Source organism: Micromys minutus (genome assembly GCF_963924665.1).
Source record: "Micromys minutus genome assembly, chromosome: 32".
NCBI classification, from domain to species: Eukaryota; Metazoa; Chordata; class Mammalia; order Rodentia; family Muridae; genus Micromys; species Micromys minutus.
Window position 1 is genome coordinate 4,735,732 of NC_137967.1, and position 27,173 is coordinate 4,762,904.

A 27,173-nucleotide genomic window follows, 5' to 3' on the forward strand; every position below is an offset into this window, starting at 1 on the left:
AGGGGCCCCGCCCGGTGCCCCTACCCCACCCCGCGTCCCTCCTGCAGCCCAGCTCCTCCCGCAGTCGTCGCGGACCAGGCAGGTAAGAGCCCGGCCCAGCTTGCCCGGCAGCGCCCACCCTGGGGACCCCTGGGCTAGCGTCTCCGACTCCCTTGCCCGAAATCCTACATTCCCATCTTCATCCCAAGGGAACCCAGAGCCCAGATTTCACAAGCCAACCAAAGAAACCCTGGCGTGTCCCTTTCCCGAGCTCAGAGTGCCCCGCCGAACCCTAGTATCTCAAGCGGGCTGCCTTCTTGTGCCTCCTCCAGGGCCCAGACGCCTGGATATCTCAGCTCAGCCCAGGGGACCCCTCAGTCTAGATCCCTCCTCTGGGCCCAATCCTGGGAGCTCCAGACACTGGTCACCGCCGTGGGGCTCCCGCCATTGCGTCCAAATCGTTCCCCCATTTGCGTCCCCCACCTTCTGGTTGGAACAGCCGGCGATGTTCCTGGGTCCAGGCCGGCTCGCCCTGGACACAGGCCCGCACGGAGCTGTCCATGGTCAGCTCTCTCGGTAGCCTCTTCTCCCCCATCTCCTGCCGCGGCCGCTAGGGAGGGGGTTGCAGGTGGTGTGGGGATCCCTCCCCCTCATTGCACCTTTGACCTGGGGATCCCCGGCGCCCCCCTCCCAGCTGGGCCGCAGGGTTCTCAGGCCCATCTTTAGGCACTCGAGCTGCTTCATGTACATAGAGCTTGTGAATGTCCCTACCCAGGCCACTTAGAAACCTTGGCGTGGAACCTCCGGTTCCCACCGAGTTCTGAAAAGCTGTTAGCGCCCATGTATCTGCTGGCCCTGACTAATCACTGTCACCTTATTCTAGTTTCCCAGCCTTTGTCCCCCTCCCCACTTAGCACCTACTTTAACAGTTCCCCCCACCCTCCTCAGACAAATACGTCCAGCCTCTTGATACATCAGCACCTGCTTGCTGCCTTATGGACTCAGGCGCCATGACTTCCTTTCAAAGACCTGGCGTGCAATTCTTCGGCTTCTGTCCCCCTTGGAGATCTAGGTGTCTCATCTTGCAACCTCCACCCCCAAAAACACACATCTCAGGGACCCAGAATCTCAGACTGTGGTGAGTGTCCTGTCCATCAGACCACCCACCCAGGCCTACACTCCCACCAAACACCAAACGCTCTAAATTTCTTCACCCCCAGGGGGATTCAAAGGTCTGGACCCTGTCGGTGTTCTGTCAATTTCACATCTCCCATGGCCTTAACAAACACTCATCTGCTCTATCATCCCAGATGCTAGACTTCCATAGTCCCCTCTCCCCCCAAAGCTGGGTATTTCTGGCATCTCGTTGCCTCCAGAGACCCATATGGTAATATCTGATGTCTCATACTCCAAGTGCCAAACGGCCAGCCCTTCCTCCAGGAGTGTTCTGTGATTGGGGTTCATGAGGTGATCCGGAATTTGCCAGCCCATTTCTGCATTTCTAGCTGTAATGTGTCCTTTCCTTGTGTTGTGTTCAAGATTCTAAGTTCCAGGACATTTCCAGATGATGCGTCTGTTCGGGCTTCGCCAAGGCGTGTGATCTACATTCAATGCCATGAACTAGCTTCTAGGCATGCCATTTCTCACTTGCTCCCTTCCCATCCCCAATGTCAGGATTTTGCCATGCATCCCAGGCTGGATTAGAACTCACTATGCTGTGTACATTTTTTTTTCTCCTCTTCTCCTCCTCCTCCTTTCCTCTCTGGTCTTTACAAATATCTAGATAACATGCCTAAGACACTTTCTGTTCTCAGTCCTCTCCTCAGACATCTGTATTTCTAGTTACTGGAGCTGAGGTAGTTGTTGGGGTAGACACTTACCTCACATGCAGAAAGTCCAGGGTTCCATTACTAGCACTAGACCAGTAACAAAAAGGTCTCACTCCACCCCCACCCTTAGAAACAAAATCTCCTGAGTTTCCATTTTAGATGTGTTTTATGTTCTGGCCACAGCTTCTGTTGCTCTACATTTCCTTCTTCTATGGATATTGTAACTTGCAGAATGTGTTGTTTTCAATTAAATAGTCATCAGAACTCCAGCACACACAATTTTTTAAATTAATTTTTTTAAAGATTGTATTTATTTATTTTATGTATACAAGTACACTGTAGCTACCTTCAGACACACCAGATCCCATTAAAGATGGTTGTGAGCCACCATGTGGTTGCTGGGAATTGAACTCAGGACCTCTGGAAGAGCAGTCAGTGCTCTTAACCGCTGAGCCATCTCTCCAGCCCCCTTAAATTAATGGTTTACTTCTATTTTATGTGCATTAGTGTTTTGCCTGCATAAACGTTTGTGCATGGGTGACAGATCCTCTGGAACTGGACTTAGACTGTTGTGAGCTGCTATGTAGGTGTTAGGAATCGAACCTGGGTCCTCTGGAAGAGTAGTCAGTGCTATTAATCACTGTACCATCTCTCCATCCTCCGTAGCTTGCACAATCTTAAACTTGGAAGATTCCAGAGCAGTGTTCTGCTCACCTTTTGAAGGCTCGGCTTCTAGGCTCCTGTCCACAGCTTCTGTCTTTTCCTTACTATGGCCTTAGATTTGGTGTCAGTCTTGTTCCCTACTGGATCATAGGCTTCCAGCCCCATATGCTGCCTTGGCATTCTGAGCCTGTTCTAGACTCTTGCCTCTTCTAGAGTCTTCAGTCTCAAAACGTTCTTGTTTCCTAAACAGACCACCCCCAGTAGGTAGAGAATCTCTCTCTATTGATAATTAGTATATTGTTTTGTTTTACCATATCTGTGCATGTGGAAGTCAAAGGACGATTTGCAGAAATTCTCTCTTTCATACATCATATGTGTCCCAGAGTTTCACACTCAGGTCTTCAGCCTTGGTAGCAAGCTTTGCCCACTGAGCCATCTCCCTGGCTCTGTGTGTATGTGTGTGTTGTGTGTGTGTATTTGGAACAGGATTTTGATCATGGTAGTTTTGAACTTGCAATTCTTCTGCCTCACATGGGATCAGTGTGGGCTCAGCTTATGTCCTGTGCCCATGAATTTATGCAAAGTAAGCTCTGAGTTCTAGAGTCTGTCTTTTGACCAGATAGGGGTGCCCCCTCAGTGTCATTTTGGTCACCTCTGTGATTTGGGTTTTGGGATGTTCCAGGCACTTATTTATGTGACCAGGTGGCTTTGGACTGATTTTACCTTCCAGTCCCAGGTGAATCTGAGGGCTTACAGTAATCTAAGTCATCCTAAGCTGTACATTCTGACTCAATTGTGGGGTTGAGCTTTCATGTTGGGGTCTAGCCTATAGCTGGATGTTTGTCGCTCTTACAAACTTTTTGCTGGATCCAGTTTCTGGGAAGTGTAGAGTTTCAGACAATTTAAAGTCAAAGGGGACTTAGGGACCCAGTTGCATTCTTTCCTGTGTTCCACCTTCTTGTCTCACAGGAACCCAAGGACCTAATGGCTTTGGTCACAGTGCTTACTTGGGTGGAGTTGGGAAGTATCCGATCTCAAACCGGTTAGGCCGCTGCAGGTATTGAGGGGAAGGAAAGGAGTGAAAGTCCCTCCTGCTTTCGGTCTGGCCAGATGGACTTGTTGGACCTGAAGTGTTCTAGGGAGAGGCTCACTGGGCCTCTCTACATCTCCGCCCCTCCCCTAGCCAGGGGAACCCAAGTCCCGCCTTCTGGCTTATAAATCCCGCCTCTCCCTCCTCCCACACTCGTGGTTAACGCCTCATGAAAGAGGAGCATCCTGGGGCGACTAGAACCTGAGTGGGAGGGGAGAAGGGTCCAACAGCTTAGATTTATGCGTGTGCAGATCTAGAGCCACTCATAAAAGTAAAGAGGGGTCTGGAAAGAGACTGTTGGGGGCTCCTGTGGCCTGAATTAGATGACTCAGGCCTACTCCCTGTTACCCATTTTTTTTTTTTTTTTTTTTTTTTTTTTTTGGAGAGTGTCTCTAATGTAAACAGGCTGACCCGGCATTCCCTAAAATAACCAAGGATGACCTTGAACTCCTGGTCCCTTCATCTCCGCTTCCCCTGGACTGGGATGACAGGCATGCATCACCTAGCCTGGCTTAACCAATGCATACTTTATTTAGTGGTACAGGATTCGATCTAGAGCTTCACAGTGCCAAGCATGTCCCGCGCCACTGACTGATGACTCCATCTCTCCTGCTACGGTTTTCACTCTTACTCCTTCAAGTGAAGTGTTGGCCCTTACATCACAGAGATGGGCAAGTCACAGCCCACTGACCCATTTTAGTATCCAAAGCCCTATAACTTTTAAGGCGTGGTTGTGGCTTAGGGCTCAGTTTCCTTCCTTCTTCTTTTCCTTTTTAAGATTATTATTATATGTGAGTACACTGTAGCTGTCTTCAGACACACCAGAAGAGGGCACCAGATCTCATTACAGATGGCTGTGAGCCACCATGTGGTTGCTGGGATTTGAACGCAGGACCTCTGGAAGAGCAGTCAGTGCTCTTAACCACTGAGTCATATCTCCAGCCAGGGGCTCAGTTTCTTAATCTATAGAGTGGGTTGAGGATTTCTAGCAGAGCCAAAATAGGTAAAGGGTAGTACTTTTAGCCCGCGTAGCCAGTGACTAGTCCACCATATTTTTTTCAGTTCCTGAGTGGCCAGGTTTTGGTTTGCTTCTAGTGTCGGGTGGAGCCAAGCTTCAGTGTCCAAAAGTGCTTTGACCTAAGAAGCCCTCGCTGTTTATATCTAAGAACAATGATTTTCAGTTTATCTGTCCCATGATGACAAAGGACAGATCCCAGTTTCCCGCTCTTGGAGGCCAGCACTTCGTCTCCCCGCCCCCCCTTACTTAGCTGTACCTCAGTTTCTCCGTGTCACGATCAGCTTGGCTGACCTCAGTTGTCCCCTATGCAATGCCTGGACTGGAGCCCCAGGGAGTATTTCACTGGCCTTGCCTCAGTTATCTGTCTGAGCCCTGACAAGGTTGGTCAGTTCCCTCTGCATACCCGCAGGCCGGCACCGCCGCCATGATGTGCGAGGTGATGCCTACCATCAGCGAGGATGGCCGGCGGGGCTCGGCGCTGGGCCCGGACGAGGCCGGCGGCGAGCTGGAGCGCCTCATGGTCACGATGCTCACGGAGCGCGAGCGCCTGCTGGAGACGCTGCGAGAGGCGCAGGACGGGTTGGCGACAGCGCAGCTACGGCTGCGGGAGCTCGGCCACGAGAAGGACTCGCTGCAGCGGCAGCTCAGCATCGCTCTGCCTCAGGTTGGGCGGGGTCTTGGGGGCGGAGCCTAAAGACGAGGGTGGTCCTTAATGGGCGGGGCCAGGCGGAAGAGAGTATGGGATTGGATTGCCTTCGGCAGGCGGGTCTTAGCGGCGAAGTGGGCAGGGCTTATGTAGAAGGGGCGGGGCTTGTTGAAGACGCCAGGCCTGAGTGGCGTTTGTGAGAAGGCGGAGCTGCCTGGAGAAGGCATGGTGGGCGAGGCTGGGGCTATAAACAAGGGGCTGAGCCTGAGACGTTGGAGAATCAGAGCTCACTGAGGAAGGGTATGGCGGCCTTGGGGGCTTGGTAGGGTCTGGGAAGTAAGTCTAGAGTGGCATGTGCCTTTAACTCGAGAGGCAGTGGCAGGCAGATCTCTGAGTTCGAGGCCAGTCTGGTCTACAGAGTAAGTTCCAGGATGGACAGGGATATGGAGAGAAACCGTGTTTGGAAACACCAAGAAACAAAAAACAGACAAGAACAAAAAAAAAAAAATGGGTAGGGTTTACTAAAAAGTAGATCCTGTAGAAGGTTCGGTTTGGAAAAGAGGGTGGCCTAAGATTGGTAGTGTCAGAGTTTGGTTAGGATTAGGGAATTGGCTTAACACTGGTGGGCGGGTATTACCATGGAGATAGGCGTGGTTTATATGAAAGGGCGGGGTCTGAGCAGCAGGAAAGTTAAGACTTAGGAGGAGAGGAGGGGCCTAAGCAGCAAGAGGAGGTTCTGCTATCAGAACCCATATAGGTCCACAGCAACAAAAGGGAGAGTTTGCCCAGAAGGGCAAGATTTGAGCTGCTAGACTAGAAGGGTTTACTTAGTGAGGGTCAGTTTTGAGTGACTGGAGGAAGCAGGGCCTAGCCAGGAGGGTCAGAGCCTTCAAATTCTCACAAGGAGAGAAACACAGAAATAATTGAGTCAGCCATCTGATTCTACCCACGCCTGGACAGGAGTTTGCGGCTCTGACGAAGGAGCTTAACTTATGTCGGGAACAGCTTCTGGAGAGGGAAGAAGAGATCGCAGAACTGAAGGCGGAGCGAAACAACACTCGGGTGAGGGCTGTGGGGGCGGGGCTTAAGCAGGATGGGGCACGGGGTGGTGCCAGCCAACGTATCTTTTTCCAACCTCTAGTTTTTCATCTTCTTTTTTTCCTTGCTCCCAGTCCCCTGCATCGTTGCCTTCCCCTGCTCCGATCCTCTTTCCCCTCAACTCTACCTCGGCTGTTCCCCTCGTTCCTCCTCACCTCTACATGGCCCTTACCTCTCTTGCTTGTGCACTCCCAACGTGTCATTCCTTTCCTTGACCCTGTCTTCTTCCCCTTGCTTCTTTCCCCTGACTCGGTGCCTTATCCTTTCAGCTCCTTCTGGAACATCTCGAGTGCCTGGTGTCCAGGCACGAGCGTTCCCTGAGAATGACTGTGGTGAAACGCCAAGCCCAGTCCCCCGGAGGGGTCTCCTCTGAGGTGGAGGTGCTCAAGGCTCTAAAATCCCTCTTTGAGCACCACAAGGCCTTGGATGAGAAGGTAGGAGGATGAATCAGAGGATGAAGAGGAGAAAACATGTGATTGACCTCAACTGAACTAAGTGTGAGAGAAATGGTGGCTATGATTGGTTGGAGGTATTTCACACGGGAGAAAACATTACCATGATGGATTGAAACATGACTTGATAATATATATATATATATATATATATATATATATATATATATATATATGAGGGGGCTGGAGAGATGGCTCAGCGGTTAAAAGCACTGAGTGCTCTTCCAGAGGTCCTGAGTTCAAATCCCACATGGTGGCTTACAACCACCTATAATGGGATTTGATGCCCTCTTCCGGTGTGTGTTTGAAGACAGCTACAGTGTACTCAAATAAATAAGTATTCTTTTTAAAAGATATATGAACTATTTAATCCCAGCACTCAGAAGGCAGAGGCAAGTAGATCTCTACCAGTTTGAGGTTTGTCTGGTCTACACAGAGTTCCAGGCGGTACAAGGTTATGTTGCAAGACCTTGGTTAAAAAAGTAAAAACACTGAATTGTGTATAAGGGGGATAATCTGCATGATGGCCGACTGGAACTTCACACCCACTGCATTGGTTTCAGACCTTCCATAGGGTGTTCTGGGACAGGCTCGCCTGACCCAGACAGGGTCTTATCTCGGCAGCACAGCCAGACGCTGACTTTGGGATCCTTTTGCCTCAGCCTTCTGGGTAGCGGGGACGATAGACCTACTGCACCAAGCCCTACAAGGTCTGATCTGCTCTCACACCCGTCTGCAGGTCCGGGAAAGACTGAGGATGGCACTGGAGAGGGTCGCAGTGCTTGAGGAGGAGCTGGAACTGAGCAATCAGGAGGTAGGGGGCGGGGTCGGCAGAGAAGGGGAGGGCCAGGCCTTGGTGGAGGACCAAGAAACGGATTGGTTGTGTTCTAAAGGAAGAGGGCCAATGGGATTGGATCCCAGAAAGAAATCCACAGGGCCTGCGAAGGAGGAAGTCAGTGTGCTCTCTTCTGTTTTTTCTAGGCCCTGAACCTTCGAGACCAGCTATCTAGAAGGCGGTCAGGACTGGAGGAGCCAGGCAAGGATGGGGATGGACAGGTGAGAAGTTAAGTCCCCGCCCTGTGACCTCCTCTCAGCCTCCCAAGTCACTGAATGTACAAGGCTACGCTGCCGCTCTGCCTAGTAACCTGACTTTCTAATGAGCATTTTATTGTTTTGTTTGGTTTTGTTTTTTAAGACAGGGTTTCTCTGTGTAGCACCCCAACCCCCCCCCCCCCCGTCCCCTGGCTGTCCTGGAACTTGCTCTGTAGACCAGGCTGACATTGAAATCTCAGAGTTCACCTGCCTCTTGAGTGCTGGGATTAAAGACATGTGCGACTACGCCTGGCCCCCTTTTAAAGTATATATATATATGTGTGCATAGATAATATGGAAGGTGTTACTTATGTGCATGTGCAAGTCGTAGGACGACTTGAGGGAGTAGTCGTGGAGATTGAGCCCAGGTCATCAGGCTTGGTAGCCGAGCCGCTTCATTGGCCTTCGATGGTCATTTTAAAGTTTGTCATGGCCCTCACTGGCCCAGTGCTATCTGATTACCTAAGATTCTTACTGTGACTCTCAGTGACAGACCCCTTTAGACTTAGGTCTACAGGTCTTTGATTCCGCGTCTCCGTACCTGGCCACCCTCAGGGTGGCTGACCCACCCAGCGCTCTCTCTCTCTCTCTCTCTCTCTCTCTCTCTCTCTGCTCTCTCTCTCTCTCTCTCTCTCTCTCTCTCTCTCTCTCTCTCTCTCTCTCTCTCTCTCTCTCTCTCTCTCTCTATCTATCTATCTATCTATCTCCTCTCTCTCCAGACCCTTGCCAATGGCCTGGGTCCGGTTGGAGAATCCAACCGGCGCACGGCAGAGCTGGAAGAGGCGCTGGAGCGGCAGCGCGCAGAGGTGTGTCAGCTGCGGGAGCGCCTGGCGGTGCTGTGCCGTCAGATGAGTCAGCTGGAGGAGGAGCTGGGCACTGCCCACCGCGAGCTGGGTAAGGCCGAGGAAGCTAACTCCAAGCTGCAGCGCGACCTCAAGGAGGTGAGGCGGAGCCCCTGGAGAGCCGCTCTCTGTCCCCTGACTCCCACCCCAGCCTTCTCCCAGCCCTTCAAGAGTAACTGAGTTCAAGGATGACTGGACCTGAACTCAGTCCCCAGTTATGTGGAATCCCTCCTCGGTTTCCTTATGTGTACAATAAGACTAATCTGAGTGTTTGTGTGTGGCAGCGTGACCCTTGGCACCTGGCTCCTGTGTTACCATGGTGATAGAATCGAGGACTTTATATACCCTGGGCCCATTGGTCTATCTATATACCTCTGAGCCTTGGCCCTAGTTTCTCCCTGGCAGGCACTTTATTTCTGAGTCACTCTCTTAGCCCCTCACTGGGGAACTCTAGGCATCTACTACTGAGATACCCCTTTAGCTGCTTTATTTATTATTATGAGACACGGTGACTTGCCCAGTTTGGCTGAGGAATCATGGCTTCTTGCCTCAGCCTCCTGAGTACTAGGCCCTGCTGGTTTGGATACTTGAAGAAAGTGAATTTTTTAAAAATGAATGTTTTATTCCTCATTAGCTTGGCGTGTGGCAGGGGCTGCTTTTGACTTGTTACCAGGCAGGCCTATCTCCCACCTGACTCTGGCATATTTTCTCTGGGCTTCTCAGCTCCAGCTAGCCTGGTAGCTCTATGAGAGATGATGTGAACCTTCCAGAGAGACATCAGCAAGTACTCAGTGATTCTAAGACTGTGTTGTGGCTTGAGTGAAGGCTGTTTCCCATAGGCCTTTGGGTTTTTTGTTTTGTTTCTTTGTTTATAAATCTCCCTATGAACCCCAGGTGGGCCTTGAATTTGGCTGGCCTTCAAAGTCCTCTTGCTTTAGCTTCCCACTTGTTGGGATAACAGGAATGTGACATTATCATGCCCCAAGCCTTCCATCCTCTTTATGGGAAGCTCTAAGCCAGTATTGCTTTAAAAGTTGTGACACAGAATGGAGTAAGGGGCTAATTCTCTATAAACCCTGGAGTGCCTTGTCTGGGGTTTTTGGCCTCTGCTGCCACAAGGCTTTCTGGGAATTGTAGTCCACACATCCCATTACAACCTCGGCAGGCCCTGGCTCAACGGGAAGATATGGAAGAACGCATCACCACACTGGAGAAGCGTTACCTGAGTGCCCAGCGTGAGGCCACATCTCTACACGATGCCAACGACAAATTGGAGAATGAGTTGGCCAGTAAAGAGTCCCTGTACAGACAGGTGAGCGCCAGCACAGCGAGAGACCCAAGAGACCATGGGAGGATGCTGTGACTGGGTAACTGAGCCCCTAGGCGCTTCTGTCTCTCTCTCTCCCAGAGTGAAGAGAAGAGTCGTCAGTTGGCCGAGTGGCTGGATGATGCCAAGCAGAAGCTGCAACAGACCCTGCAGAAGGCCGAGACCTTGCCTGAGATAGAGGCTCAGCTGGCACAGCGAGTGGCTGCTCTGAACAAGGTGATAGCCTGGCAAGGGGCGGGGCCAGAGGTGCAGGGGCGGGGATCTTGGTGGAGTTCAAGTCATATTCCACGGGTCCTGTCCCCTAGGCTGAGGAACGCCATGGGAACTTTGAGGAGAGGCTTCGGCAGCTGGAGGCACAGCTGGAAGAGAAGAACCAGGAGTTGCAGCGGGTGAGAGGGCCAAGGAAGCCAATGGAACTGCGAGGTGGAGGCGGGGCTTACTTGAGGGCGTGGCCTCGTATGAGTTACCTGAGGGGGTGTGGCTTATATGAAAGGCGAGGCTTCTTTCAGGGGAGGGGTTTGTATGAAGGACAGGGATTGTAAGCATACTAGCCTGAGTCTCTCTCTCTCTCTCTCTCTCTCTCTGTGTGTGTGTGTGTGTGTGTGTGTGTGTGTGTGCGCGCGCGTCCGCGCAGTTTAAATGAGGGACCAGCCTGGGCTGGGGCAAGGCTTAGCTGAAGGGGTGAGCTAAATGGGACTCATGAATGGCAGGACTTAGACGAAGGGTGGAGCTTCTGGAGCTTACGTGAAGGAACAGGTTGGATGTATGAGGCTTAGATGAGGGGTGGGATTGGGTGGGATTTAACTGAGGGGATGGGTTGGTGGGGCTTACAGGACAGCAGGGCTTAAAAGAGAGTCTGAGATTAAGGACGGAGCGTAGATGAAGGAGCTGGGGCTGGTAGATAGGGATTAGATGATGCAAGTGGGGTTGGATTTAGGCGAGACCTCCGCTAAGTGGACTGACTATATATGAGAGTCAAGGCACCTTGAGGCTATCTCTGGGGCGGGGCTAAAGCGAGAGGGCGGGGCTAAAACGAGAGGGTGGGGCTAAAGCGAGAGGGCGGGGCTAGATGAGGGGCAGGGTTGGGTGAGACGCGAAGGGTGGGGCTTAACTGAGGATCAGAGTAGTGGGTGGGACTTAGATGAAGAGTCACAGTCTGGTTTGGTTGCAATTGAGGGCTGGGTTAATGAGGGATAGGGGACAGGCTAAGTGGGAATCAAGACAAAGCAAGGCTTAGGTGAGGGGCATGATGTCGGAAGAAGCCGCTTACAGTCTGTCCTGTTTCCCCTTGCTCAGGCCCGGCAGAGGGAGAAGATGAATGACGATCACAATAAACGGCTGTCGGAGACGGTGGACAAGCTGCTGAGCGAGTCCAACGAACGGCTACAGCTTCACCTCAAGGAACGCATGGGGGCACTGGAGGAGAAGGTGCGCCCTCTCTCACCCCTACCCCAGGCCTTTAACAACCGGGGTACCTGTAACTGCCATCCTAGGGCCCATACACCTTCTTCAGATCTGTCCTTTGAGACCTCCATACCCATAAACTCTGCTCTGTGACAGACTGAAGGCACCATTGTGCCTGACCCTTCCTAGCGGGTTTTCCTAGGCCACACCCCTGCAGCCTGCCTTTGCCCTTCGATTTCACCCCTGTCCCCACAGAACTCACTGAGCGAGGAGATTGCGAACATGAAGAAGCTGCAGGATGAGCTGCTGCTGAATAAGGTGAGGGCCTGGAGCTTGACGGGGGAGTTACGGAGGGGCCTGTTCCTCACAGAAGCGCATTACACCCGATCCCTCTGCCTCCTCTGCACAGGAGCAGCTCTTGGCTGAAATGGAACGGATGCAGATGGAGATCGACCAGCTCCGGGGGCGGCCGCCCTCCTCCTATTCCAGGTGACAGAAGCCCTCCTGCCCCTTCGGTCAGGGTCAAGCATTTCCTCCCCACTCCTTCACCTCAACTGCTCATCCCTTATTATTATATATATTTTTTTAGATTTATTTACTTATTTTATGTACACCTGCATGCCAGAAGAGGGCCTCAGATCCCATTACAGATGGTTGTGAGCCACCATGTGGTTGCTGGGAACTGAACTCAGGACCTCTAGAAGAGCAGTCAGTGCTCTTAACGGCTGAGCCATCTCTCTAGCCCCCTCATCCCTTATTTTTGATTTTTACAGTACTGGGGATTGTAGTATCACCGAGCCACACATCCTAGCCCTTCACTGTGGGGATGCTAGGCAGAGACTCTGCCTCCTGGCCACACATTCAGCTTCACACCGGGAAATTCTACATTCTACCCTTACACATCTCCAGACTCTTTTGCTTTTCCATTTGAGACACAGACGCTCGCTAAGTTGCACAAGGTGGCTTTGAACCTGTAACCCTTCTGCCACAGCCTTCCAAGTATCTAAGACTGCAAGGTTACATCACCAGATGTAGCTTTATTAATTATGTCCATTTATATTTAAGAATATTTAAGTCACGTGGTAGTGGTGCACACCTTTAATCTCAGCACATGGGAGGCAGAGGTAGTTGGATCTCTGAGTTTGAGGCCAGCCTGGTCTACAGAGCAAGTTCCAGGATAGCCAAGAGTATACAGAAAAACTGTGTCTTGCATTGACAAATTCATACATGTATCTTGATCATATCTGCTCCCTACTGTCCCCTAAAACACCTCGTTCCCAATTGCTTTCTTTTCTTCCTCCTTTTCTTCTTTTTTTTTAATGCTCTTTTTTTTAAAAAAAATTGTTTATTTATTTTATGTATGTGAGTACACTGTAGCTGTCCTCAGGCACACCAGAAGAGGGCATCAGATCCCATTACAGATGGTTGTGAGCCACCATGTGGTTGCTGGGACTTGAACTCAGGACCTCTGGAAGAGCAGACGGTGCTCTTAACCTCTGCACTATCTCTCCAGCCCCTCACAGTTTCCTTTTTAAAATAACCCACTGAGTCCAACTGTTGCTGCCCCCAGCACAGGCAGACCTGTCCCTGTGAATCCTAACCTCTATCTGTTTTCTGGCCCTTCCTGTGCTCACAGGTCCCTCCCTGGCAGTGCCCTGGAGCTCCGCTACTCTCAGGCACCAACTTTACCTTCCGGTGCCCCTCTGGATCCTTATGGGGCTGGCAGCGGCCGGGCAGGCAAGAGGGGCCGCTGGTCAGGGGCCAAGGACGAGTCTTCCAAGGTCAGCAGCCACCTCTAGGGCCTAGATGGAGAGGAGCAATGATGGGGAAGGCAGCTGGGTCTGAGCAGCTCAGGGAGGATTCTGGGATGAAAAAGCCATCCACGTCTCTCTGACTCACTGTCTTCTCTCCTGACCTCCATCACCACCATCCACCTGTCTGCGCGTCTGATCTCCTCCTGTGATGTACCCGGTGAGTATTAAAGATGAAGGAAGAGTGGAGGATTTGGGAGTGAGGCCCGGCAAAGAGAAGCTGGTTGGCTCTAGGGGACTGGGAAGAAGGGAGGAATGATGGGTGTGGGTGTGGCTTAGGCTGTGGGCGTGGCCTAGGGACAGGCGCCAGTAGAGACTGAGGCTGTAGAGAAAGCATGGTTATTAAAACCCCTGGTACGCATGTAATAAGCCAGATGTCATGGCGTATGCCTCTGGGCTGAGCTCTGGGGAGGCGCAGACGGGAGGAGCTTTAAAGCCTGTGGTCAAGCAGCCTAGAAAGTGCGCTCCAGATTCAGGGAGAGACTGTCTCAAAAATAAGGTGGGGCAGGGAGATGGGTTAGTGAGTCATGGCATTTGCAGCTTAGCTTGAGGACCTGAGTTCAAGGCCCAGGCCCAACACAGTGGAAAAACAGAACCGACTCTGGAAGGTTGTCCTCTGCATCCACATGGTCCTACTCCACATCAAAAAGAAGCAACACTAAAAAGAGAAACGAAGCTCAAAAGAATAACGTGAACAGCCACTGAGGACATACAGCTATGGCTTCTCCACATGCATGCACTGAAAAAGTAAAAATTAAAAGGAGCTGGGTGTGGTGGTGCAGATGTCTCAAGCAGGAGCCCTGGCTGTCCTGGAACTCACTCTGTAGACCCGGCTGGCCTCCAGCTCTGAGATCACCTGCCCCTGCCTCCCAGGTGTTGGGATTGTTGGCAAGTGCCACCGCTGCCCAGCCGATAATTTTTTTTTTTTAAGAAAAGAATGAGACTTTAAAAAACGTTTTATCGGGAGTGTGTACCTGCCACAAAACACCCGTGGAGGTCAGAGGACGACTCTGTGGACTCCGTTCTTTCTACCTTTAGTGTGATCTGAGGATTGAACCAGGGTCACCAGGCTTGTGCAACCAGAATTTCCCCCATTGAGCACTCAGGCCCAAGAAAGGTTTCTGCTAAGAGAGGTGTTAGGGATACAGCTCAGTCTCAACCTAGACGACTCCCCCACTGTGATGCAAAGATAAAGGAAGGGTCTAGACTAAGAAAGCATCATGGGGTGCAGGTCGGGTCAGGAGTGTTGGGCAAAGCCAGGTTCCAACCTCAATCCCCACTCACAGGGACAGGACTGGGACCGGTCTGCCCCTGCTGGGTCCATTCCGCCCCCTTTCCCTGGAGAACTGGACGGCTCAGATGAGGAGGAGGCTGAAGGGATGTTCGGTGCGGAGCTGCTGTCCCCCAGTGGGCAAGCTGACGTACAGACACTAGCCATCATGCTCCAGGAGCAGTTGGAAGCCATCAACAAGGAAATCAAGTGAGTCTGAGCCCAAGCCTGCTGTGCCTTGCCCAAGCTGTCCCCACAGCCCCTGGAGCTCTTAAAAGCCACCCCCACCCCGTCTCTAAGCCCAACTAGTTGCCCACTGTTCTCAAGCGATCCTCCCTAGACCACAACCCACAGCCACGGGCCACCTCTCTTATCTGATCAGTGTCCCTAAGCCAGCACCTAAACCAAAGAGTGTGTCCCGCAGATCTTAGCCTCACACAGAAATCAAGAGCATCGGCTTGGGCTAGTTGACTTAGCATCTGTGAAGCCCTGGATTCCATTCCTAGGATGAACCATCGAAGAAGACAGGGAAAGAAAGAGAGAAAAAAAGAAGGAAGAAAAAAGCTAGGAAATAAAGTGAAAGAAAAAGCAAACAGGAAGACAGAAAGGAAGGAAGGAGGGGCTGTGGAGATGGCTCGGGGATTAAAGTGGTGGCCGTGCGTGCCCGGGGACTGGCTTTCAGGTTCTCCAGAATCCAAATGAACATCAGGTGCGCTAGGTGGCTGACCCAAAATGACAGCCTCGGAAGACAGGACACACTCCTGGAGGAAGCTGGCTGCCAGGACTAGTCATGTCAGCAAGCTCTGTGTCTGGCTGAGAAACACCAGCTCAGTGAATAGGGTAGAGAGAGGCTGATGATGGTTCTGTCAACCTCAGGCCTCCATCTGCGTTCAAGTCCACACACACGTAACACACATACATATGCAACATGCACATAGGCATAACCACCCAGGCATGACCACACAGACATGCACACAGGCTTATCCACACACACACACACACACACACACACACACACACACACACACACAAGGAAGAATAAAAGAAAGACTTAACTGCATGTACCAATAGCTTTTAGCTGACAGCATAGTTTTCCCAGTCGTTACTTGTTCTCCACAAACCGCCTGCTGGCAGAGGAAATTCTCAGGAATTCTTTCAAGAAGCAAGACAAACAGTCACCTTCTAACGCAGACTTTGTCTGTCCACCTTCCTGTACTGAGTGAGTTCATGACCTTCTCCATACCACTTTGACTGGCCTTGACTTCACCTTCCTCTTAGTGTTTCTCTCTTTCAGCTCTTGGGACAATGTCTGTCCCTGTTTTAATTTTATTGCCTTTACAATGATAATTTGTTGTTTGGGCGGTTGAACCCAGGGCCCGGTGTGTGGCAAGTGAAGCCTCTGCTGCTGTCACAACTACAGCCCCTCACTGGGGGATCTTAGGCAGGTGCTCTACCACGGAGATACACCCCTAGGACTTACTGTAACTATTTGTAACATCTTCTATCAGATAGGCATCAAAACTACTCAGCCCAAAGCCTTCTGTGATTTCTTGAGTCGGCATTTCTTGGCTCCCTATGAGCTGCTGAAGTATGTCCACCAATAAATACATCCTTAAGTCTCTTCACTGTCCAAGCCACTCCCTCCTCCCCTCCCCAGCCTTTGTGAGCACTCGGGATCTGTGACTCCCTGTCCCCTTCACCCTCTGCCTAGTCTTCTTTCTCTTGTTCCAGGCTAATTCAGGAGGAGAAAGAGACAACGGAGCAGCGTGCAGAGGAGCTGGAGAGCCGGGTGTCCAGTTCCGGCCTTGACTCGCTGGGCCGGTACCGCAGCAGCTGCTCACTACCGCCCTCGCTCACCACCTCCACCCTCGCCAGCCCCTCACCTCCCAGCTCTGGTCATTCCACCCCTCGTCTGGCACCCCCCAGTCCTGCCCGGGAGGGTACGGACAAGACCGTGAGTTCTGTTGGCCCAGCCCAGGGTCGGTGGGTGGGGTAGAACTTCCCATAGATAGCCACCCAAACCTTGACACGGTGGAGTGTGTGTGTGTGTGTGTGTGTGTGTGAGAGAGAGAGGGGGGGGGGACAATTTCCAGCAGTTGGTTTTCTCCTAACATACGTACACTGGTGACTAAACTCAGCTTATCAAGCTTGGTGGCAAGTCCTTTACCCACTGAGCCATCTTGGCAAGCCTAAGTGGTTTGTTCTCATGTGTGTTACATTTCTGTAGATTATTTTTTTTAATTTCATTTATTTAATGCATATAAGTACACTGCAGCTGTCCTCAGACACACCAGAAGAGGGCATCAGATCTCATTACAGATGGTTGTGAGCCACCATGCGGCTGCTGGGACTTGAACTCAGGACCTCTGGAAGAGCAGTCAGTGCTCTTAACCACTGAGCCATCTCTCCAGGCCCCAATTTTTTTTTAACTACATAGTCTTGGTATGTTCCTTAGGCTGCTATGAAACTTGTGAGGTCAAGTTTCTTCCTCCCATAGCTTCCCAAGCATCTTCCCTGATCTACAGGCATGGGCTCTACGTATTTATGGGAGGTGATAGCTCAGCTGCCAAAGGCCACCAAGCCTGTCACCCTGAGTTGTCCCAGGAACCCACACGATAGAAGGACAGAACTTATTTCTGATAATTGTTCTGTTACCTACCACAAGGGAGAAATAAAGAATAATTAGACTAATTTTTTTTGTAGATTTTTTTGTTTTATTATTATTATTATTATTATTATTATTATTATTATTGAGACAAGCTCTCATCCTGTAGCCCTGGATACCCTGAAATTCACTGTGGAAATCAGGCTGGCCTCGAACTTACAGAGCTATGTCTGTCTCTGCCTATTGAAAGTGGGATGTCACCACAACGCCTGACACAGTTGAACTATTTTTAAATGAACATTCACTTGAGATCTATAATCTTTAAGTGACCTTTGAGAACTTGGGTATGGTAACTCAACACCTGTCATCCCAGTGCTTGTGTGGCTGAGGCAGGAGGATTGCTGTGAGTTTGAGGCCAACTTAGACGCCATAGTGAAACCCTGTTTCAAAAGGAGGTGAGAGAGGAAACAAAAGAGGAAAAGGAAGAGGAGGAGATTTCACCTTTGGGGAAGTCAGAATCAAATGCAATTGTTTCTTCTTGTTGTTTGATTTCTGTAAGTCTTGCTTTCCGGTTCTGAGTACCTAAACCAGTTTAGCTTTCTTTGAGGCAAACCTGTCCCACATCTGTCACCTGATGCAAAGCTACTTCCTGGATAGGCATTCACCCCATTTGTTCTAGGCTTCTTACCTTCAGTTAGTGCCCAAGCAAGAGACAGCTCAGACGCCCTCCCATACCCCACAACTAGCCTCCCCACCACAAAGTTCTGTATCTGTTCCTGTTCCCAGAATCATGTCCCCAAGGAGGAAGCTGGTGTTCCACGAGGGGAGGGCCCAGCCATTCCAGGAGACACCCCACCACCCACTCCCCGTTCTGCCCGTCTTGAGAGGATGACCCAGGCTTTGGCACTGCAAGCGGGGTCCCTGGAAGACGGAGCGCCTCCCCGGGGAAGGTCAGCAGGACTGTGGGTTGAGAATGGGAAAGGGACAAAGTCTTGAATGGTTGGGGACAGTATCCATTCCAGGCTCTGCCCTATGTCTCTAGTGAGAGCACCCCAGATTCCCTCCACAAAGCCCCCAAGAGGAAGAGCATCAAGTCATCCATAGGTCGGCTCTTTGGCAAGAAAGAGAAGGGCCGGATGGGACCCCCAGGCCGGGAAAGTGTTTCTCTGGGTAAGTACTATAATGTCAACCCTCCCCTCCCCCTTTCCTTCCTCCCCTCCCCCTTTCCTTCCTCCCCTCCCCCTTTCCTTCCTCCCCTCCCCCTTTCCTTACTCCCCTCACCCTTTCCTTCCTCCCCTCCCCCTTTCCTTCCTCCCCTCCCCCTTTCCTTCCTCCCCTCCCCCTTTCCTTCCTCCCTTTCCCCTTTCCTTCCTCCGCTCCCCCTTTCTTCCTCCCCTCCCCCTTTCCTTTCTTCCTTTGCCCTTTCCTTCTTCCCTTCCCCCTTTCCTTTCTTCCCTCCCCCTTTCCTTCCTCCCCTCCCCATTTCCTTCCTCCCCTCCCCCTTTCCTTCCTCCCCTCCTCCCTCCCTGCCTTCCTCTCTCTTTCCCTATTTCTCATTTGCTAGAAATTGATTTTTGTCTTCATTAGGTAATACCATTTTTCCTTTCTTTTGGGGCTGGGAACTGAACTTCGGGCCTCACAAATGTTCAGCAAGTCTTCGACCATTAGGCTATGTTTCCAGCCCCTGCTTTCTTTCTTTCTTTTTTTTTTTTTTCTAGTTAAAAGTATGTATTATAACTCTCTGTGTTCTCAGTGCATGTATTGGAGGTCAGAGGACATCATGATCCAGTTGGTTTTCTCCTTCCACTTTGCCTTCATAGCTCTGGCTCGTCCTGGGGTTCTCTTTGTAGACCAGGCTAGCCTCAAGCCCACAGAGCTCCTCCTCTCTTTTACTCTCAAGAGCTGGCATCGGAGATGTGCAACAGCACACCATGCCCTGTTTTTTGGTCTTGCTGTGTAAATCTGGCTGGCTTGGTATTTGCTCTGTAGTGTAGAAGCTGACCATGTTCCTGCTGCCTCTGACTCTCCAGTGCTTGGGAAATGACCAGTGTGAGCCACCGCATTTCCCTGACCTAAGACTTCACTAACTTTGATGCTTCCTTGCCACCAGCTGGAACACCATCTGATGAAACACTGGCCACTGACCCTCTGGGACTAGCCAAGCTGACGGGTCCAGGAGATAAGGACAGGAGGAACAAGAGGAAGTGAGTGTCCACAGGGTTTGTGGTGAGACAGTCAGGGGCCGTGATCTATGGCCCTTTGCTTTCCGGGGAGTCTGGGAACAGCTTTCTTTGTTGCGTTGCTGCCTGGGTGGGGCAGGTGGATTTACAGAGATGCTTTGATGGTGTGCACCGTGTGAGAGGTCCCCAGGAAGGGGTCCCAGCTCCTGTCTACCTTGTCTGCTAGGCACGAACTCCTGGAAGAGGCCTGTCGCCAGGGCCTGCCTTTTGCTGCCTGGGATGGCCCCACCGTGGTCTCCTGGTTGGAGGTATTCCAATGTTGAAATGACCCTACTGGAGAGTTACTCATCCAAACGCCCACTTAAGTTTTTGTTTTGTAATTAACTCAGGGTCTCGCCATGTAGCCCAGGCTAGCCTCAGCCTCTTGAATGCTGGGGTTACAAACCTGAGCCACAATCATGCTTTTATCCTCAGCCCCTGACAGCTGGTTGGCTCTCCCTAACACAAGTCTAGATGTGGGATGGGTGGGGAGGTCAGGACCCAAGGCTCTGAGGGAAACCACTTCCTCTTCCTCCCACTCCGGCTCATTCCATCTGTCTCTCCTGGTCTCTCCCTGTCTCTGCTGACTTGTGTCTGTCTTTCCATCTGTCCTGCCCGTCCTCATCCCTCATCTTCTCCCACGTGCCTCTGTTTCTTTGCCTGAGAACTTTCTCCATCTGTCTCTCTCTCTCCTCCACATTCTCGCCTTCCCATGACCTCAGCTCTGGGTGGGCATGCCTGCGTGGTACGTGGCCGCCTGCAGGGCCAATGTGAAGAGCGGCGCCATCATGGCCAACCTGTCAGACACGGAGATCCAGCGGGAAATCGGCATCAGCAACCCATTGCACAGGCTCAAGCTGCGCCTGGCCATTCAGGAGATGGTATCGCTCACCTCACCCTCCGCTCCTGCCTCCTCACGCACGGTGAGTGCCTGCCCGGCCCCGCCCCTCGCTGGCAGACCCGCCTGTCCTGAGCCCACCGGCTCCATTTCCCATGCACCCTGCCTCCACGTGTCATGGGTGGGTTACACGAGTTCCGTCTTCAGGGGACATCTCTTGCAGGGACTCATTTTGCTTGTCACCCCCCAAGTCTCTCTTCCTGGAGATTTCACCATTCCCAAGAGACGGTCCACAGCCACCAGTTTCTCTTTTTCTCTTTTATTTTTGAGACAAGATCTCACTTTATAGGGCTGGCTGGTGAACTGTGTGAACCGGGTTGGGCTTGAACTCACAGAGGTCCGCTTTCCTCTGCCTCCTGAACCAGCCCCACCCTGCCCCAGTTCTTTCTTAAGACGTTCGTAAACACGCAGACAAGTGTTGGTACCAGTGTCAGAGGCAGTGGGGTGGCAAACTGAAAGCCAGCCTGGGCTACTAGGTTATTTGGTGAGACTTTACCTCATCCCCCGTCCCCCTAAAAAAGAGGGGACTTGCAAGGTGGCTCAGTGGGTGAAAGGACTGGCCACCAAGCGTGCCACCTGAAGTCAACTCCTAGAACCCACATGGGGGAATAAGAAAATCAACTTCTATAGTTGTCCTCATACCGTCAAGGAGTGCCTCGCACACACACACACACACACAGGCATACACACACAGACACAGACACACATACACACACACAGTCACACACACACAGACATACACACACAGACACACACACACACAGACACACATACACACACAGAGACACACTCACACACACATAGACACACACACATACAGACACACACACAGACACTCACACACAGAAACACACACTCACACACACACTCACACACACACACAGACAGACAGACACACACACACGTAAGATAAACAAACGTGATCTTAAACATTTTTAACGAGGCGTGCTCGGTGCTATGGCCCTGGCTCGGCAAGCTTGGGTTGGAGGTTCGGTCTTGCCATGGGCACTGAGAGAAAAGAGAGAAAAGACTTGCACCTAGTTTTGTCTCATTTTCCTGCACATCCTCTGTCCCACGCATCTGTTTGCCCCTTGGGTTCTTTTGGTTTGGTTTTGGTTTTCTCTCTGTCCTGGAGCTTGCTCTTCTGACCAGGCTGGCCTTGAACAGTTTTCTCTCAAGTGCTGAGAGAGGTGTGTACCACCCTGCCCCCTTCTCTGGGCTCTTGAGTGGAATTTAAGGACAAAGCAAAAGGTTAACCCTTGAAATGCCACAGCAGTCTTCTCCTCCTTTGGCTCTGCACAACCTCAAGTCACACAAGTGTTACTACTGTTGTTAATTTCATCTGCTGGTTTCCCAAAACATTATTGAAGCCCTGCCTCTGCCTTCCTAGTGCTGGAATTACAGGCCTGCCCCGTCATCGAGGCTCCCAGGGTTACAGAAGTTCCACTGTGTGCTCCCGCAGGGTCCCTGCACTCACCGGCAGCCAAGTGGTCTGACACTACATAGGCATTCGTGGTTCATGGTTCGTAGCACAGGAGTTGGCGGGGGGTGACCCACACAGGTGGCAAGCCTCTTCCTGCTGGTGCACACCTCTCCCTTTGCCGAGTCTGCTATCACCTTCTCGGTCTTCACTGTGCGTGACACCAGAGGGGTGACATCAAAGACCCAGCCTCCCCCCAACTCAAAACAAAAAAAAAAAAACAAAAAAACAACAAAAAAAAAAAACCCAAACTCTTTTTTTTTTAGATTTATTATGTGTCTCCTTCTTAGATATATTGTGTGTATAAATGTTTTACCTGCATGAACGAATGGGAGAATGCCTGGTATGCTCCTGAAGGTCAGAAGAAGCCACCAGATCCACTGGCAGAGGAGTTTCAGATGGCTGTGAGCTGTCGTGTGTGTGTGTGTGTGTGTGTGTGTGTGTGTGTGTGTGTGTGTGTGTGGTGTCCAGCACACAGCATGCGTGAAGGTAGCAGTCTACTTCCACCGTGTGGGCTAGAACTCGGGTCATCAGGCTTGGTTGCAAGGACCTTTACCCGCAGAGCCATCTTTGCTGGACCTTTTCAACTCGTCTGCAACCGGATGGGGGACACCTTAGACAGGGTCATTTCTTTCCTGTCAGCTCGTCTCTGAAACCCCAAACGCAATGAGCACAAACAGATGGGTTAGAAGGGGGCGATTAGGAGACCGTCTGTGTTTTGTGTTGTCGCCCATTCCTTAACGCCCTGCGCCCTTCAGCCCACAGGAAACGTGTGGATGACACATGAGGAGATGGAGTCTCTGACGGCAGCTACAAAACCTGTGAGCGCCTCCTGCTGGTGGCCCTGGGGGTGGCACTATTCCTACTGGGTGTGGGGGGGGGTCGGGAGGAGTCTGTCTGTCAGTGCATCGTCTGTCCCTCCTGTTCTCCTCTGCCTGTCCCCTTAACCCACCCCTTCTCTCCCCCTCTTCCCACTAACGGGTCAGGAGACCAAGGAGATCAGCTGGGAGCAGGTAGGGGTGCAGGGCGGGCCGGGCGCATGAGCAGGTTGTGCACGGTGCATGGTCTTTCTGTTTCTCTGCGCCCCACCCCCTCGTCTGAACACTGGGAGTCCCCGCCCCGGAGGGGAAGGCTGCAGTGTGGAGCTCAGCTGTTCATAGTTCTTGTGCTCAAAGTGGCTTGGTGGGGGACAAAGTGGAAGCGCTCAGTGTCCACCTCCTGCCTGGTGCACGGGCTATTCCATGGTTGTGGGTTGCCCGGAAGCTGGGGGTTGTGGGATTGCTGGAACTGGAAGGAACCGCTGGGTGATGGGAGGGTTCGAACTGAGGGATGGGGAGGAGGGCTGCCTGGCCTGTTCAGTCGCTCCGCACAAGGGTGAGCTCTGCTAGTTATGGTGGCCTCGAGGTGGGCCGAGGAAGTGGGAGGTGGGAAGAACTCGGTCCATCCTGGCCTGGAGAAGAGAGACACGGGTTGCAGGACCGGAGCTTGCCAGGGGTGGAGGCACCTGGTTGAGATCTGGTCTGTTTCCTTGCCCTAAAGCTGCAAAAGACTTCCGGCTTGTCTCAAAGCCGTATCCTAAAATGGACTGCTTGAACTAGTATTTTTCCGGGTGGTGCGGCAGTGCTGTGTGTGGACGGCAGGAGAGCCGCCGGGTGTAGTCAGGTTTGGGCGGAGTGGAGCAGATCTGCAGGGCTGGGGCTCAGTTGGTGGAGCCCTTGTCTAGAATAGTCTTTAAGTTCCAGCGCCAACCTGGAGTATGGAGTATATACATCTGTAACCAAGCACTCAAAGGGGTGGAGGTAGGGGAATCTAGAGTTGAAGGTTATCCTCAGTTTCACCAAAAGTGTGAAGCTAGCAGCTAGCCTGGGCTACATGAGACCCTCAGCTGGTCCAGTGTTTCCAGTGGTGTGGATACATTGTTCTGTGGTGGGGAGAGAACTAATCTGGGATGGGGGGGGTGCTGAACTTTACCCTTTCCCTATACATATGGGAAGGGACAAGAGGGTCTGATCCCACTCCCTCACCTGCCCATGGCCCCAGATCCTGGCATATGGCGACATGAACCACGAGTGGGTGGGGAACGACTGGCTGCCCAGCCTTGGGCTGCCCCAGTACCGAAGCTACTTCATGGAGTCGCTTGTTGATGCTCGGATGTTGGACCATCTGAACAAGAAGGAACTGCGAGGCCAACTCAAGATGGTGGACAGCTTCCACAGGTGGGGGCCGCCTGGCCAATGGGAACAGCCCAAGGGGAAGCAGTCACACCCCCAGAGAGGCTTTGGCCAATGGGAAGTTCCATTCAATTTTCGGCTTGGTGCTCCTTGAACCAAAGCCTGTGGCCCATAGAAAAATTGATACCTGGTGTGGTCCTGGTGACCAGCTACTGGGGAGGCTGGAGGGCTGCAAGTTTGAGGTTAGCCTGGCTTCAGAGTGAGTTCAAGCCCAGGGAGCATTAAAAGAGCTTGGAGAGAGAAAGGGAGACAGAGATAGAGAAACACATGTAAGAAAACACAAGTAACCAGTATGGCACTGGGGGTTTGTGCTTTTGCCTGGTATGGGTCCCCCCCCCCCACACACACACGGAAGTGAGAAAAAAGGAGGGAGGGGGAGAAAGAGAGTTCTATATGAGCAACAACAGTGGCCATGGGAAGGCTCCCAAATGACTCAGTTTCTCTCACTGCTCAGGGTTAGTCTGCACTATGGTATCATGTGCCTGAAACGGCTCAACTATGACCGGAAGGACCTGGAGCGGAGGAGGGAAGAAAGCCAGACCCAAATCAGAGGTGAGGTTCTGTGGGGGCCATGTGGGGAGGCCGACTGGAGGGCGGAAAGCCAGAGAAGCCAAGAGCTGCTGCAAGCAGGGCAGAACACCATGGGGACGTGGCCAGACAATGAGTGTGGAGTAATGTGTCACACTGGCTGGACATGGCCACTGGGGGGCGCTATCACACAAGGGGTGGAGCCGGAAATAGGGGCTTGGCCAAGAGAGAATATGAACCTGTTCTCTAGGAGGCGCTGTTCCCAGAAATAATGGGTAGACCCAGTATGGGGCGTGGCTGGGGGGAGAATGGGAAACTAGCTGGCCAGTTCTGCAGGGATGAGGAATACAGCCAGCATAGAGATTTAACTAGGAAAGAAATGAGGGTGGAGTTAGGCTAATTTGGTAGGGCTGACCACTGGGAGGCGCACAGTTAAGAGTCCCTTTCTTCCCCAGACGTGATGGTGTGGTCCAACGAACGGGTCATGGGTTGGGTGTCTGGTCTTGGCCTGAAGGAATTTGCTACGAATCTCACCGAGAGTGGGGTGCACGGTGCACTGTTGGCTCTGGATGAAACCTTCGACTACTCCGACCTGGCCTTGCTTCTACAAATACCTACGCAGAATGCCCAAGTGAGACTTGGCTGGTCAGCACACATTCTGGGCACCCTCGTCCGTATGCTCCAGCTAACCTCTTTCCCCTTTCCTTTTCGAGGCTCGGCAACTGCTGGAGAAAGAATTCAGTAACCTCATCTCCTTAGGCACAGACAGACGGCTGGACGAGGTGGGCGTGGCAATGAGGCCTAGTTCCCCCGACTGCACTTACAAATCAGTGGTGGGGGGGTGGAGTTTGGTGCTGCCAACCCATTGTGGTTGGATGCTGAGCTTGGTGAGGGTCACAGTTAGTCCCTCGGGGTAGAGCCGGAACTTGTCCCCTCCTCCCTCACCTTGGGTTCCTATCACACAACCAGGACAGTGCCAAGTCCTTCAGCCGTTCCCCATCCTGGAGGAAGATGTTCCGTGAGAAGGACCTCCGGGGTGTAACCCCCGATTCAGCCGAGATGTTACCCCCCAATTTTCGCTCAGCTGCAGCAGGAGCCCTAGGCTCACCGGGACTCCCCCTCCGCAAACTGCAGCCTGAAGGTAGGGGAACCCTTAAAAAGTGACAGTCTAGACAGACTCTATTCGTGTGTCAGGACAACCTCCATCCGGTATGTAGCTCACTGGTGAAGGAGCCCCCTAGAATCCCACATTGAGGGGCTGGGGGTGGGGGCTCAGCGGAGGGCTTTGGACTAGCAATTCCGTGGCCCTACCTTCCATCACCAGTATTAAGGAGTGGGGGATCCCCTGGGGGAAACTAGGGTCGTTCCAGGTTGAAGCGGCCGTTGCTCTCTCTAGGCCAGACTTCTGGGAGTTCGCGAGCAGATGGTGTTTCGGTCCGGACTTATTCCTGCTAGTGGGGACCTCCAGGTGAGGACTCTGCCAGGTGATTTTTAGGGTTAGGGTGGTGCAACGGGAGCGCGCGATGGCGTAGCAGACGCTCCCCACTCTGTGAACTGTGTGGCCTCGATGCGGGTGACCTCTCTCTCACTCCGAAGAAGACCCTTTCCCAAGGCTGGGCCGTTTCCCTTCCTTTCCAGTCTTGTCTAGCCGGAGACCGCCGTGAGCGAGCTCGCCCTGCGGACGGCACCACCCAAACATACCAGCCGGGTGTTCCCGCCTCCCACATGGACTGGGCCTGGACCAAACCACAAGCAATGGACTGAAAGGGGGCAGCGCTGAAGAAGCGGACAGGAAGAACTCCCACCCCAAACTTCCGCCTCCCTTTTCTCTACTTTGTAATTTATTGATCCGTTTCGAATGGGAGCCAGGCGCCCTGCACCTGCGGAAAGGGGGCGGGGCTTCCTCTCGGGCCGCATGCGGGGAGATGCCACCCCTCCCCTTTCTATTGCCCAGTCGCGGGGCCCAAGTCTTCCTTCTCCGTCCGCTAGGAGGGGAGGGGAGACTCGCTGCTACAAGCCTCGCTCCCCAACGCCCCCAACCCCCCGTGCCACTCAGCCCTGCCCCCGCTGCGTCTTGTCGCCAGTCCTCGGAGTCATCTGCAAGCGGGGGTTCCCTGACCCTCCTCCCTGTCTCGTGTTCCCCGGGGCCTCCCCGCCCCCGTGCTATGGCGGTGTCTGTGCCCAAGGGTCAGGGACGCAGCACTGCGTACCCATTTCCCCTCCAGCTCCAGGGTTTGCATGGGAAAATCCCTCTGTCAACTATGCCGCTGGCGATGTGGCTGGGGAGAGCTGGGGAGAGGACGGACAATGGGGAGCCCCCACCCCGACTAGGCCTCCTGGCTCCGGGCGTTACTCAGTGATCACGGGTAAAGACCTACTGTTTCAAAAGCTCTGGTGTTGGCCAGCCTTTTTTTGAGACAGGGTCTCACTTTGTAGTCCTGGCTGGCCTGGAACTCACCGTGTAGACTACTAGGCTAGCCTCGAACTCACAGAGATCCGCCTGCCTCTGTCTCTGCACTGAGATTAAAGGTGTGTGCCATCAGTCCCAGATTTTGTTCTTAAGATGTTAGGAACCCAAACCAACCACCTCCAAATCAAGGTGTCGAGGCTGTCCTGTCTCGGGCTCTCTAGGAGAGGCTGTAGCCTCATCCTACCCTGCCTCCCCAAGACACACCCCACGCCACACACCAC

At 52.5% G+C, this 27,173-nt stretch overlaps 1 protein-coding gene across 1 annotated transcript; it reads left to right on the forward strand.

Annotated features, from left to right (window-relative positions):
• PPFIA3 (PTPRF interacting protein alpha 3) lies at positions 1–25,937 on the forward strand (the record flags this gene model as incomplete). Its single annotated transcript, XM_080909194.1, has 29 exons — positions 1–82; positions 4,989–5,243; positions 6,186–6,287; positions 6,593–6,757; positions 7,515–7,589; positions 7,757–7,831; positions 8,587–8,808; positions 9,875–10,021; positions 10,118–10,252; positions 10,342–10,425; positions 11,333–11,464; positions 11,696–11,758; positions 11,850–11,929; positions 13,077–13,221; positions 14,544–14,731; positions 16,253–16,475; positions 17,913–18,076; positions 18,169–18,296; positions 19,237–19,330; positions 19,533–19,614; positions 20,068–20,268; positions 22,482–22,544; positions 22,710–22,736; positions 23,764–23,939; positions 24,409–24,506; positions 24,938–25,113; positions 25,196–25,264; positions 25,452–25,623; positions 25,879–25,937. Exons 2-29 carry the CDS (start codon positions 5,004–5,006, stop codon positions 25,935–25,937), a joined length of 3,585 nt encoding a protein of 1,194 aa, XP_080765320.1. The 5' UTR covers positions 1–82; positions 4,989–5,003.
• Positions 25,938–27,173: the final 1,236 nt, after the last annotated feature.